The following is a 14,668-nucleotide window of genomic DNA, read 5'->3' on the forward strand; positions in this document are numbered from 1 at the left end:
ATTTTTAAAGACAGCTTGAAAACAAATAAAAAGCTAAATAAAAAGTATATATAATGTAATGCCCACGTGAGCAGTTTTGCGCATGCTCAATGCGTACCGACTGGACTTGGGCACATCCGGAAGTGATAACAGAATGAAATTAATCAGTTTTTCCTCGTTTTGCCAACTACGCTCATCATAAAACGCAGACTGGGATTTTGGACTTCGGTTTTTTTTTGTCTAGAATATGCCTGTTAAGCCGTCTCAATGAATAAACTGCGCAGAAAACATTGAAAGTCCGGCGCAAAGGGCAGTGGCCGATTAATTTGTGCGGCTACGTCCTGTCAAAGGAGACGAGCTTAAGTCAACGCTCGCTCACCACAGGACTACATAAAGTAGGTAAGATTTGCTATTTTAATTTAAGCTATGAATACGAGAAACCAGGTATATGACTTACGAGTTCGTTTCTGTTTGTCTAGGATATATATTTCGACATATGTTATAGCAGACTTATTATAATTTCAGCAGCTGTTTACCTTCACGCACACAAATACATATTCTAATGCCTTCAGAAAGTTACATGTAAAGAACTGAGAAGATAACTGAAAAGTCAGCTTATTTCATTCAGTTTAAAAAGGTTAAAATCAAAATTTAGATTTACTACACATTAAAAATTTAATTTATGGTGTAAACATTCTTTTACACCATATTCATTGACACCATCTGTGAGGGGAGGGGTTATATATTTTGCTTAAATAATTTATTCATATGTCAAAAATACAGATTTATTTGAAGGTGAAGTCAGTGACTAGTCTTAACGTGCTCAAACTTTTCATGTAGGAATTTTGACTTCAACCCACCTTTTTGTTATTTCAACAGCAGTTATTTCAAGCTGATCATACCAGTTTTGGATTAAAACTCAGTCAGCATGAGTGAATTTGAAAAATTCTTTACAGAGGACTCTTGTTCTTAGAAAGTTTACAAACCACTCCTAGTTTGAGAAATCCAGCTGCTTTCAAACATCCTGACTTGCTTGAAACCAGTAGGACATGATTTAAAACTATTTTTCAGTCCTCAAGGCCCACCGTCCTTCGTGTTTCTGTTGTCTCTGCTTCGCCACGCCCGATGTAAATACTATGCATGGCATAAAGTGCTGCAGACAGCTGCCATCACCTATTTATTTAAGTCAGGTGTGTGACTTGAAACTGTGCAAATACCAGCAGGGATATAAATACTTTATTTTAATGGGAGTAGTGGTGGTTATAGAGTGTACTGGGAGGAAGGATCTCGATAGCGCTCCTTTGTTCATTAAGGATGCAGCAGTCTGTCACTAAAGGAGTTCTCTAGTTTTATAACATCTATCACAACTAAGCAGTGGAAAGTAATTTATGTACAATCTACATAAAATACTTTGATATTCCATTTTAGTTGGCTATGAGTCACACAAAGGTGATAATACTGATCACCTTCTGATGAATTTGCCCACAAACTATGCAAAATTAAAAACTCTGTTATAAACTTCAGACTTCAAAAATCTGCAGATTTTTTTTATATATAAAAAGCTGAACTAAATCTTAAGCTGATTTTGTTTTTTCAAACAAGATGTAATTGTTTATCAAGTGTGTTTTAGAAAAAAATGTTTTTCAACAAGCCTGCCACTTTTTAAAGCATTAACCGTGACATTTTGTAATCATTTGAATATGATTATTAATCAAACAAGTAAATCAAACAAAGGAATCATTCATAAACATTCAGACAAATATTCTTGACTAGGGGGTGCACACATTTGTAAGAGTAAGACAATACTGAATTTTTAAGGGCCCACATTCTTTCCTCTTGACATGCATTGCAGATTTACGTATGTACATTTGTAATACCCCAAGCAATGCTAGAAAACAGCCATTTTTCTCTTGATCAACTGATAAAATACTGTACAACACTACAGTTACAGTCAAAATTCTTCATACCCTTGTATATTCAAATTTAAGCAAATTTCTCTTATATTCCCGCTGCCATCAGGCAAGCGGTACAGGAATATATGGACTACAACAAATAGACTGAGAAACAGTTTCTTCCCCACAGCCGTCAGAGCCATTACTCCCTGCCGCCCCCCCCTCCCACACATATCATAACCTCGCAGTCACACATACATATCCCCCACCCCCACACAGCCATATTGTTCTACACTTTGCACTGTCACATCACCTGTACTTTGCCATAATTGGACCTGCTGATACTTCTTTGGTATGGTTGAGTGCCTTTAGTTAATTTTAGTTGTATTTGTTAATTATTATTGTGTGTTTGTTTATTTTATTTATTGTATATATTTGACTTTTTGCACGGCAGTTGCAATAGAAATTTCGTTGAATCCTGTTCAATGACAATAAATGCTATCTATCTATCTATCTATCTATTTACAAAATACCAGTGAGAACTTATAAAAAGTTGCTCAGCAGTTGTAAGGAGGTTTTGATTGCTTTAATACAAGTAAAGCTTTTTCCTGTATTATGAAGAATAGAAATTATTTTTAAGAAATATTTTTGTAAGTGTAGTGATTATAGCTATGTGTTGTAGAAAATGCAGTAAGAATATACATAAACATTTGAAGACCTGTTGAAGTGGATGACAACGACCATCAGCGGAGGAGCAAATCCAGCAAGGCAGACTTCAGAAAGAAGATATTTTGGAAGGAACCCTCAAATGTTTTGCACCTGAAAGAAAAGCAGATTTCAGCAATCATACAGATACAAATCAACAGTTGACAGAACAGTTAAGTTATAAAATTAAACACAGGTGAACAACACAACCTTTAATTATGAGAACAGTTAAAAACATATACAGAACATGGCAAAATGCACATGAAACTCTGTATATAATTACTTTTTAATACTTGTAAAGAAAATGCAAAGTTGACCACTACTGGTTGCCAAACAGTCTACAGTAAGCATTGTTATGGTAACTACCAACTGTCAATTGTAGCATCAACTTATATAGTAATAAAAGTCAGGAGAAAATAACTTTTTGACTAAAGAATTTGAAGAAACTAATTTTGATTTACAATATGGTTTATGGTTAAAGTCGAACCCTATTACATATATTAAATTCCCTCAACGTGTCTGACGCTAACCTCTTGTTTGTCTTGTCCACAGGTCTATGAGACGGTGAATCATGAGACTGACAGGTGAGTTTTAAGTGAACAGAGAGTATTGTCTGAAGTGTCTTTTGCCTGAGCTTGTATGTTGTGATTCTCTTAACAGCCCCCCTGCGAGGTGTGGTGGTTGTGCTCCTGGTGGGCTTCACCTGGCTGCTCGCAAGTGCATTATTTGGAGGAGACAGCAGTTTATCTGTGCGAAACATCTTCACTGGTAAAATGAGTAGTCTTCACTTATTTTGTAGGTTTAAGCAGAAATATCAAAGAAAACTTTCAGACTTTTATAAATGTTTTTGTGTTAGATCTCAAGATTTTTTCAAGATTTAAGTTTCTTGTGGTTTTGTGTTTCTGATTAAACAGAAAAGCCAAGCTGAAAGCATCATAATGGGTTTTATCTTTGGGTGAAATTTTAGTCATTAAAGATAAACTCAGTAAAAAAAAAACAATAGATTAATCGGCTTCTCTGATGAACATTAGATGTACATGAAGGATCAGGGTTACTGCGTAGCAAAGTCAAATCAAGTGTTTTATTTTTTATATTTATTTTAATCAGAAAACCTGTTAATATTTTCAGGCACAAAAGAAGAGCCAACCCAATGTAAGTGTGAAAGACAAAGTACGCACCAATGCTCTGTTAGTTTGTGATTTAACTATTATTGACTCATATATCATCTATTTTAGCTGAACCGCGTCCTCGGAAGTACAAATGTGGACTTTCAGCACCCTGTCCTCCAAAGCATTTGGCTTTCCGTCTGGTGTCTGGAGCTGCAAACGTCATTGGCCCAAAAATTTGCTTGGAGGATAAGATGTGAGATTTGGCACTGTGAATTTCTCTTCTCCTCATTTACATCTTTATCTCCCCTGCTGTCCCCTTTTTATTAATTCCATTTCACTCTGTTATGTTTTTCTTTTCCCCTTCTTCTTTGCTTTCCTAAGAAGGCCTCCAAGTATCTCTGGGGAGCTTGATGCAAGTATTGTCTTAGTCTGGTGGTGCTTTATTTTTTGTCTTGTTAGGCCTTTCCTTTGCGCTGCTGCCTTGTTAGTGTGCAATGTAGTGTAAATAGGTGCAGAAATGTGCCTTAGCAGTGCCCTACTAAAGTACTGATACTTAGAAATTTTCATATTTTCCCACATTTGAACATTAACTTTAGTGTATTTTGTTGTGATATCAAGTGACAGGCCCACACAGAGTGGAAGGAAAGTTTGAAATGATTTCCAAAATGTGGTTACAAATAGAAAGCTCACCCTTCTGATGCTTGGACAACCCTGATGCAAACTGTTTCATTGTAGCTGTGGCTGCATGTTTGGAGTTGTTGTCCTGCTACCTGTTTTAAAATCTCTAACAGACTTTTATCCATGATTATCAAACATTTAGCTCCCTTCATACTTGAATGAACTCTGGACAACTTCCCCGTCCTTCCTTATCTGAACTACCCCTAAGTAGGTTTTCATTTGTGCAGTACTTAATGTATTTTTGGTGATAGACTAAACAGTATTGTGTGTTTTATAACCTAACTCTGCTTTAGACTGCTTCAGACTCTAACCCAGGGGTGTCAAACTCCAGTCCTCAAGAGCCGCTGTCCTGCAACTTTTAGATGTGCCTCTGCTGCACCACACCTGAATAGAATAATTAGGTCATTAAGGCTCTGGAGAACTGATCTACACAAGGAGGAGGTAATTAAGCCATTTCATTGCAGTGTTTTGTACCTTTGGCACATCTAAAAACTGCAGGACTGCGGCCCTTGAGGACTGGAGTTTGACACCTGTGCTCTAACCTGTCTGCTGTGTTCCTTGGTTTTCACGATGCTGTTTGTTCACTCTTGTTCACCAACAAACCTCTGAGGCCTTCATAGAACTGCTGGATTCATAATCAGATTATATTACACACATGTAGACTTAGGCCTGTCACGATAGCAAATTTTGCTGAACGATTAATTGTCTCAAAAATTATTGCAATAAACGATAATATTGTTTGAAGACCTTTTTACACTGATTTAATGGAAATGACATAATAATGCATGTGATTTCCTGCCAAAGATAGATACACTTTATTTTCACAAGAACACTTAACACTTGGGCTGATAAACAAAATAAACAAAACAAACAAAAATAAAATGGATTCTCAGTCTCCATTAATAAAAAAACTCACTTGAAAAAAAAAAAACACTAAACACCATAAAGCCAAAGTGGAAATAAATACTGCATTCAACCAAAAGAGTGCAGATTATGAAGTCTGTATATTATATTGCCCTTCAGTAATAATTAGATTTAAATAGAGAAGATGGGCACATCGACTACCTGATGCAATAGTTCACACTACATGATTTTTTGCGGCTACTTTTCCAATTAAGACAATCTTAGAATGTTGGTCTTTCTAAGATTGTGTGGTGTGTTACAGTAGATCGTCGTTGCCGCTCCGATCCAAATCAGGGTTTTTTTCCCCGACTGGGATCTTTAACGCTTCCTGTTGAATGTAACAGGTAGCCAATCAGAAAGCGCGGATTCTCCTCCTGCTTTCTGAGGTGAAATTACAGAGGGGAATCCCAAACAGCTGACACGGCGCAACACGAAGTCCAGCCGACGTGGAAACAACATTAATGTTTATTCAACATGCAAAGAATATAGAAATGACAAGAGGAGGAGTTGGAGCGAAATTGCTACCGCAGTTGATAAACCCAGTAACTTTTCAGTTGTTCTTTGTTAACATGACGTAAATAGGTTATAATGATTTTCATTCAGTCAGGACTTTACGCTGACACTAGCCACATGCATTGCAGGTAGATTGATTAATGCCTGGTTTTAAAATTAGTTCACTGGACTTGAAGCCATTATTTTGTGCCCATTGTTGGAAACCACACAGCAGGAACTAACCCGATGGAACCGTTATACCTAGGATTTCTGTCGGCTAATGTGTGATCTGTCAGGTTTTGAAAATGGGCCGACAATCGGCAGACAGCTCGTGTGCGCTGGGCATTACACAAAGTAAAATGAGGAAGGGAGGGTCAGTGGGGAGCACTGGAGTTGAGCCTTTTTTCATTCGGTGTCATCAACAGAAAGAGAAAAAGGCCGGAAGAGACGATAATGCCGATGTCGATAGTTTTAATTTATCGTACGATTAATTGATTTACCATTTATCGCGACAGGCCTATGTAGACTTAATACATAGATTAGCTGACTTCTGAAAGCAGTGGACTGAATTTTATTTAGGGGATTCAATGTCACATACTGTATATACTCACATTTATGCTGAAATTCTTCTTTTTCTATCACTTATATTTCTAAGAAAAATGTGTCTAGGTTTTACACTATATTGTGACACAATGTGTAAAAGTTCAAGGAAGAGAAACACTTCTGCTATGCACTGTAAGTGTATGTTATAGACTTGTGTCTCTGTCTCTTAGGTTAATGAGCAGTGTGAAGAACAACGTTGGTAGAGGACTTAATATAGCTTTGGTGAATGGTGAGAGACTCATCTTCAACTTATGATAAACAGTGTTATATTTATTTTTACTATTGATTGCAGTAAAGTTTTAACACTTGGTTTCTTTGGTTTAGGGGTGACAGGTGAACTATTGGAGACCAGAGCCTTTGATATGTGGGCAGGAGGTAATGAAATCCAGCAGGAAATTGTGCTTAATCTGTATTCCAGTCCTAGTGGCACACAAGACGCTTGAAGTGAAACTCAAAGTTTAACTAATGCTTCTTTTCAGATGTGTCCGACTTATTGAAGTTTCTGCGGCCCCTTCATGAAGGAACACTTGTGTTTGTTGCTTCCTTTGATGATGCTGCTACAAAGTAAGAATCAAGGATATGTGATTAGTTTAGTATGAGAACTTTGAGAAGTTCATAAAATGACACATAAAATGTGTCACATAAAATGAGAAGTTTTATGTAGAACATGTTGCTCCAGCCTCTAATTGATAGAACTGGATGAGTAGCCAATTTTGCATTGTTGGTTGCAAAATGCAAAATTGTGACCAACAATGATGCATTTTTATTGTAAATGATGTTGCTTCATTTGTAATAATCTTGTTCAACTGATTCACATACTTGGTATTTCTAGTGCAAAAAAAAGGAAAAAACATCAAAAGATTTAAATGGTGTGTCAGCCTATGTACTAGTTTACATGTCATACAGTTCTCTAACAATTGTTTTGTTTTTTTTGTTTGTTTTGGCAGACTTAATGATGAGTCTAGACGTTTGTTTGAGGAGCTCGGTAGTACAGCTGTGAAGGAGCTGGCCTTCAGAGACAGCTGGGTGTTTGTTGGAGCCAAGGGCATCGAGAACAAGAGTCCCTTCGAGCAGGTATGAGCCGACTCCTGTGCTCCATCTGTGTGCTACATTTGTCAATAGCTTTACTTCATGGGCCTAATTTAGTTTGTAATTCATCGTCTATTGTGGCTTTAGTCTTTAGTTGTGTCTGGCTGATTTCATCTCCAAGGCAGAGGTTGTATTAAAAAAGCCTATAAAGTAACCATTAAGAAGTTTAATTATTCTCATTTTAGGTGGAAATAAAATACTTTACTCTCACTGAAATCGCTATTAAACCTTCATCGTTAAAAAAAAATTAGATGCACAAGTTTGAATTGTGAGTTATTATTCGCTGTTATTTATACATATAATCTTTGGGTAAATGTCATTTAGCTAGCTACAAAAAACCCAATATAACTTTCATAACCATGAACAATCTTTCAACGTAGTTCTGAATATTTGACCACTCCTCTTATCAGAAATGGCAGAGTTGATTTAAATGCATCGTCTTCCTGGCACAGATCAGGCTTTTAAGCATACTCTATACATTTTAAATAGACCTCAGGCAGGAGCCGTTCTAGAAGTTTTCTATTGTGTTATCCATACCAAGATCAGTTCTGATGTTTGGGATCATTGTCCTGTTGGAACACACAGTCGTGTTCGTTTTGGATCTGGTCTGCTCTGCATCCCCAGAACCAGAACCAAACACGGAGTAGCAGCATTCAGCTTCTATGCACCATAAATCTGGAACAAACTTCCAGAAAACAGCCGAAACACTTTCCTTTAAATCAAGACTAAAAACTCACCTATTCAGGACTGCTTTTAAGCCATAACAAATGAAACATTGACCAACATATTTGATGTGTATGATTTTGCTGATGGCACTCATCAAAATGTCTGTTCAATTATTGGCTGTATGGTGTTTTCTTGTAATTATCTATTTTATTATGTAAAGCACCTTGAACCTGGAAGCCTTGCTGTTGAATGTGCTAATGTGCTTACAAAAAAATTTGAATGACTGAACGTGATTGATGAAGTAGCCGTACTCCTTCTGGAGAATGCCTGATGGTCAGAGGAGCCAAAGTTTGAGCAATTTGGACAAAGTTGCCATAAAATATGTTTGGAAGAATCGAGGTGATGCCTCAGACCTAAACATCTTTCAAACTATTGAGCACGGTGATGGTGGTATGATACTGAGGATCTGTTTTGAAGCCGTTGGTACTGCTGCTTCACACAAAGTGGAAAAACAATAAAGGAGGGGAACTTTTTCAAATTCACCTGAAACCAATTCCTAGATAGTTAGAGACAGTGGAACCAAACACATATCAAAACTGCTTTTGGAACCTAACATTAAGCTTTTGGATTGACTCTACCCTACCTCAATCTCTTTTTTTAAATTTATGGACTGTGCTGAAAAGCCTGCTCCTCCCCGGAAACCAACCAATTTAAATACGTTCAACTATTTCTGAACGTATGTCAAACAACAAGACAGAATAATCCCATAACCATGTTTTCAAAAATTATATGGCGTCTCTGCAGCTTTATCCAAATGTATTTCTTTATCTAAACATATATTTAGATTCCTTTTCTGTGTGGATTAGAAAAAAAAACCACAATTTAAACACAGTTGTTTTTAGTTTTATTTTTAACCATCATTGAAGTTTTGTCATCATATTGGCCTGAAATAAAATTGCTTGGCTATGCTGTTAAAAAGACCAACATTAGTAAGATTTTCATTAGTACAGCTAAGCTTCTCAGCAGCACAATAAAAGCGTTGTTGGAAGTTTAAATGATTAATGTAGAAGCAGTGAAATAGTTTGCTGTGGAACCATTAGCCAGCTCTGACATGAAATTGTGTTGATACTGAAGCACTAGTTTCATTAAAGACTGAAAAATATAAAAGACAGCAGAGAGCATCTGCAGCTGATGTGATGGTTATTTGTTGTCAAAGCTTATCTCAATTTTGCGGTCATATTGCATAAGATCTCACTTAAAATATTAACATGGATAAATTACTACAAAACCACTGAGTCACATATAAGTGGCTCATTTGGGTTCAGCAAAATAGAAACCATTAGGCTATAGCTTCTGCTGTTAGGGTCTGAAATGCTGACATCAGTTCTGTTTGGCTGTTTTTGTTTCCAATAGCGTATGAAGAACAGTAAGAGCAGCAACAAGTATGAAGGCTGGCCCGAGTCCCTGGAGATGGACGGTTGTATTCCCCTGCGGCCGCCACTTGAAGGTTAATTCTGCTTCAGATAGTCTCTCAGACGTCACAGCGACGTCTGAAGTCTCAGCAGGGAAACAAAGTGACTGCAGAAGGCCTACAAGCTTCTGAATACCTGAAGCTCTTCACAGGATACACAAGTAATATTTTCTTTTGTCCTGCTTTGGAAAAAGGAATAAACTGAATGTACAGATTATTTTTAAGCTGGAACCAGTTTGTACAGGACTTCTGACTAAGCTTTCTCAGCTGCTTTTTAGCTGAGGAAATGTTCTAGAAACAATGAAAATTATATCAAGGTAAGCAAATCTTGATATAATTGTTTGCTGGCCAAAGTGTAAATTTAATGAGCGAATATAGCTTGATTGAAATTTTTAAACCTCTTTATATATATATATATATATATATATATATATATATATATATATTTATACTGTAATGGGGTTCTATTATAGCTTAGTCAAACATAATGACTGGCCAAGGTTGGACATCGTTTTAGAGAAATTTATTAAGCTTGCACAAAGATGGCAGGTGCAGAACACACACAAAGAATATCCAGAGCAGGTTAAAAATCAAACAAACAGCAGTACCTTCACTGCAACAGTCCATCACCTCCAGCGTGACTTCTTCAGGAGTCTAACCACAGACTGTCTTCCTGTGGAGCAGAGCCCTGCTTTTAAAGCCACAGGCTCCGCCCACAGACTATCCAAACAAGCAAAAATACTAAGCAATTACTTCCAACTCAAATAAACTCTTAAAGTATACAAAATAATAATAATAATAATAATAATAATAATAATAATAATAATAATAATAAAATAGATAAAGTAAACAAAAATACAATACTCAATTTAATAGACAACACTCAGTGCGCTCTGATGACATCACTATATCATGTGACTCCCTCCCGGTACGCCACAATCCGGAAACACCTTACTTGAAAACAGAACCGGGAAAACTTTTAATGCTGAAAACAGGTTAGGATGAATGTTTAAGCAGGAACACCGCATGTGCACCCATGATGAACCGCGCCAGTTTAAGCTGCAACAAAAAGTAAGTTAGTGATTGTGTACGTGTTTGTGTGTATGTGTTCGCGGGTGTGCGCGCATGCTGACATGGACTCTTAATTAAGTCCCAGCTCGTGACGGCTCCTCCGTCACATCACCCCTCTCCTCTCCAAGGTTGGCGAAATTCAGCAATCTAGAAAGAAAGTCTTCCACTTTATTAAGTCTGCCACTCCTATGGCAGATGGTAAATTTGTAAGGTTGCAAGGACAAATACCACCTAGTCAGACTGTCCTATACTGTCCTTCATGGTGTTGATCCAGGTCAGGGCACGATGGTCTGTCTCCAAATCAAATTCTCTGCCCAGCAGATAATACTTGAGACTTTCCAGAGCCCATTTAATGTCCAGGCCTTCTTTTTCCACCACAGAATACCTCACCTCACGAGGTAGCAGCTTGCGGCTCAGGTAGAGTATGGGTTGCTCCTCCCCAGGATCTCCTTGAGCTAGGACAGCTCCTAAGCCAACTGTGGATGCATCTACTTGGACCAGAAATTTCTTACTGAAATCAGGACTTCGGAGGACAGGAGATGAACATAGATGATCTTTCCGAGTGTTAAAAGAAGCTTCGCACTCCTTGGTCCACACGACAGGATTCTTCTAGTCTTTAGCTGTCAAACTGGTGAGTGGAGAAGCAAATGTAGCAAAATGAGGCACAAACCTTCGATACCAACCAGCTAGTCCCAGGAATGTCCGCACTTCCTTCTTGGTTCGAGGACGAGGGCACTTTTGGATCGCTTCAATTTTGTCCATCTGTGGTCGCACCTCTCTTCTCCCCAGCTGGTAACCCAGGTATCTGGTCTCCTGTTGTGCCCAAACACACTTTAATAAGTTAAGTGTCAGTCCTGCTCCTCCAATCTTTTCCAACACTCTTGCTAGATGTGAGACATGCTCCTCCCAGCTATTGCTGTAAATGATTACATCATCTAGACAAGCAGCGCTGTAGTCTTCACTTCCTCGTAGTACTTTGTCCATAAGCCGCTGGAAGGTGGCTGGAGCACCATGCAGACCAAATGGCATAACAGTAAACTGGAAAAGACCAGAAGGGGTACAAAATGCTGTGTATTGTCCGCTTGAAGGCTCCAATGGAACCTGCCAGTACCCTTTACACATGTCAAGGGTGGTAATGAACTTGGCTTTTCCAATCCTTTCCAGCAGCTCATCCACCCTGGGCATGGGATAGGCATCAAACTCTGAAACTGCATTAAGCTTTCTGAAATCAATACAAATCTACAGTGAGCCATCTTTCTTACACTGCTGGTCCACCAGTAGATCGTCCAGCTCCGGCTGCAGACGGGTCTTTGTCTTGTCCAGTTTGTCGTAGGTGGACGTCTTCTCCTCCAGCTGCTGAACGATGTTGTCCATCTCCCTCTGGAGCTTCTTGCGACTTTCCTCAGCTCCCTCCAGCGAAACGGCCTCATGTTCCACTTTCTTCTTCACCTCAACCAGCTGAGTCTGCAGAGAGGCAACCTGCCTCTCCATGTTCTTCTTGCTCTCCTCCTCTTTCTCCAGCATCTCCTGCAGGTTATGCTGCTCGTCCTCCATCTGCTTCAGGCGGGAAGTGAGGGAGAGTTTCTGTCAAGTTTCTTCTTGGAGAAGCTCCTGAGTGTCCTGCAGCTGAGACTCGACTGTAGAAAGGTCCTTGCTGGATTTGATGCTTTTGCCCTCAGCTGCACTCAGAAGCCCGTTGACTCTGTCCAGCTCATGTTGCATCTTGGTCATCTTGTCGGCGAGCTCCTGCCTCCGTGGCTCACTTTCTCCAAATTTGATCTGCAGCTCCTGGACCTGCGCCTCGGCCTTCTTGCGTCGGTGTTCAGAGTCACCTTTGCTTTGGGTCAGATTCTTCATATATATAGATATATATCAATATATCTATATATATAGATATAGATATATCTACATATGGCTATCTATATATATATATATACAGTACAGACCAAAAGTTTGGACACACCTTCTCATTGAATTCAATTAGAAAGTGTGTCCAAACCTTTAGATATACATATATATATATATATATCAATATCAGTGACTTGCGGTGAGGTGCAAAGTTGGTGAGGCACTGACTTAATCATAATCAGATATACAAATGTTGACCACCTGCATGTTATTGTTTACATAAGGAAATTTTGTTCATGCTGACAACACTGGAAGGCAAAAAGACAATTCTTTTACATGCCATCCATAGCCGCGCTGCCGCGGTAGAATAATTCCGTTAACTCAATGAAACTTGGAAATGTAGGTATTATTAATTTCATGCATGCTCCACAGCAAAGGGAAAAACCGTCGAAACCACATCTTTCTCGCTCTCTGCATTGGCTAGGCTACATACAGACTCGTTGCCATAGCAACTGACAACAAAGCCCCTAAAAAAACAGAAATATTTCCCACACAAAGAGCAGAACATTCAATCTGTTGCAGTAGTATGGGTTTAGGCTTAATGTTTATTTTGAGATTAGTAATAAGTGATTGCTGTGGTAAGAGGAGAAACCTATAAATATTTTACTGCACTTGACTGTATGGCTAGCTCGCTATTACTGTCTCTTACTCTGCAGTTGTGGAGTCACAATGTCTGGGATCATGAGCGCCGCCTGCCATGAGGCAAGAAAACTGCTTGAATCTGTTATCTGCCATTTCTGATCGCTCCTCAGCACACGAAACACGTCACACACACAGTTGGTGACAAAAAGCACTGTACATTATATACATAAACTAAATTATTGAAAATCAGTTCATACATTTTAAGTTTTTTCGCTATTTTTTTGGCGACGTACAGACAGGAGGAGCATGCTCCCATAGAATGGCAGTTAGCGAGAGGTTGAGAGGAAGCTGTGGTTCCGAGCATTTGAATGGGAAAATGCGAAAATTCTGCGATTTTGAAGAAAAAAACATTCAAAATTGATTAAGATAAATAAATAAATAAATAAATACTTTAAAGTACAAACCACAGGGTGAAAATAGAAAATGAATTATTTTATCATTATATTTTTCCATTATGACAGGTGAGGCTCTGCTCACTTGCTTTCCCTGACCTATATATATATATATATATATAGATTTCCTGTAGAGTGTGCATTCTAAGTTTGAGTAACAGAACTCAATTAAATATTTGCACATTGTGATAAAAAAAAAAGATCTCATTCCTAATCAACATATCAGAAACAACCTGGAAGTACTCTGTCATTATCATGGGCTCTGTGTATAGATTTAATGCTTGCATACTTAAATACAGTATCATAAATGTAATTCAAACTCTACTAAAGCTGTTCTGCCTAGCATTAACTGCCATAATGTCCATAGAACTTGATGCACCAGATGTTGCCTACATATTTACAGATTCCTTTGGCCTTAAAAGATACGCAAACAAAATAAAACTATTTATTTTAAATTTTTCTACGCCAAAAACAAGTTACAATTTAGCTTTGCCTTGAATGGTTTTGTAGTCTCAGGTCCAGAAGCAATTTTTCACTGAGATATTTTCAAGCTTTTGCATGTAGTCGAGTGTTTTTTGTTTGATGTTTTTTTTGCTGAAATGAATGTATTCACTTGGCCTATTTCAAGCCTGCTAGGAAAAAAAATGTGAATAATACACTATTTAGCGTTTTGACTTCAAGTACATTTTGAAACACTTGATTATGTTAATTTTGTGTAAATATAATTTTCTAAGAACAGTAAAGTCTGTTACATTGTGACATCAATAATGAAGAATAAAGAAAACAAATCCATACTTGTCTTTTTTTATGTCCTTCAATTGGGATCAGGTCCTCTAGGGGGCGACAAAGGTTCATATCTGATGGAGGTTATTCAGTTCATTCTGCTCCAGGCATTTGCTTTTTCTAAGCATATGTTCTCATGGTTATGAAGGCTATGAAGTGAATCTGCAATATGTTTGAATTGAAAGTAACTACACTAAATATCCTAGAATCATGACATAATGAACACAATAAGTTACATTGTTCTTCAATGTGATATGGCATATGATGTTAGTTAAAGTGTGATGT

At 37.9% G+C, this 14,668-nt stretch overlaps 1 protein-coding gene across 4 annotated transcripts; it reads left to right on the forward strand.

Moving 5' to 3' along the window:
* The first annotated feature begins 106 nt into the window (after positions 1–106).
* Positions 107–9,979, forward strand: fam3a (family with sequence similarity 3 member A). Of its 4 annotated transcripts, none has more exons than XM_023339254.1 (10): positions 107–378; positions 3,129–3,160; positions 3,237–3,344; positions 3,684–3,728; positions 3,812–3,938; positions 6,532–6,590; positions 6,686–6,736; positions 6,841–6,925; positions 7,309–7,435; positions 9,530–9,979. In XM_023339254.1, exons 2-10 carry the CDS (start codon positions 3,148–3,150, stop codon positions 9,626–9,628), a joined length of 714 nt encoding a protein of 237 aa, XP_023195022.1. In that variant the 5' UTR covers positions 107–378; positions 3,129–3,147; the 3' UTR covers positions 9,629–9,979. The 4 variants fall into 4 exon arrangements, with proteins under 4 accessions (XP_023195022.1, XP_023195026.1, XP_023195034.1 ...); XM_023339258.1 differs by having other exon boundaries at positions 107–374; XM_023339266.1 differs by having other exon boundaries at positions 107–374; positions 3,705–3,728; positions 9,530–9,974.
* The last annotated feature ends 4,689 nt before the right edge of the window (positions 9,980–14,668 follow it).

The sequence above is a fragment of the Xiphophorus maculatus genome, chromosome 1 (assembly GCF_002775205.1).
Source record: "Xiphophorus maculatus strain JP 163 A chromosome 1, X_maculatus-5.0-male, whole genome shotgun sequence".
Classification (NCBI taxonomy): Eukaryota; Metazoa; Chordata; class Actinopteri; order Cyprinodontiformes; family Poeciliidae; genus Xiphophorus; species Xiphophorus maculatus.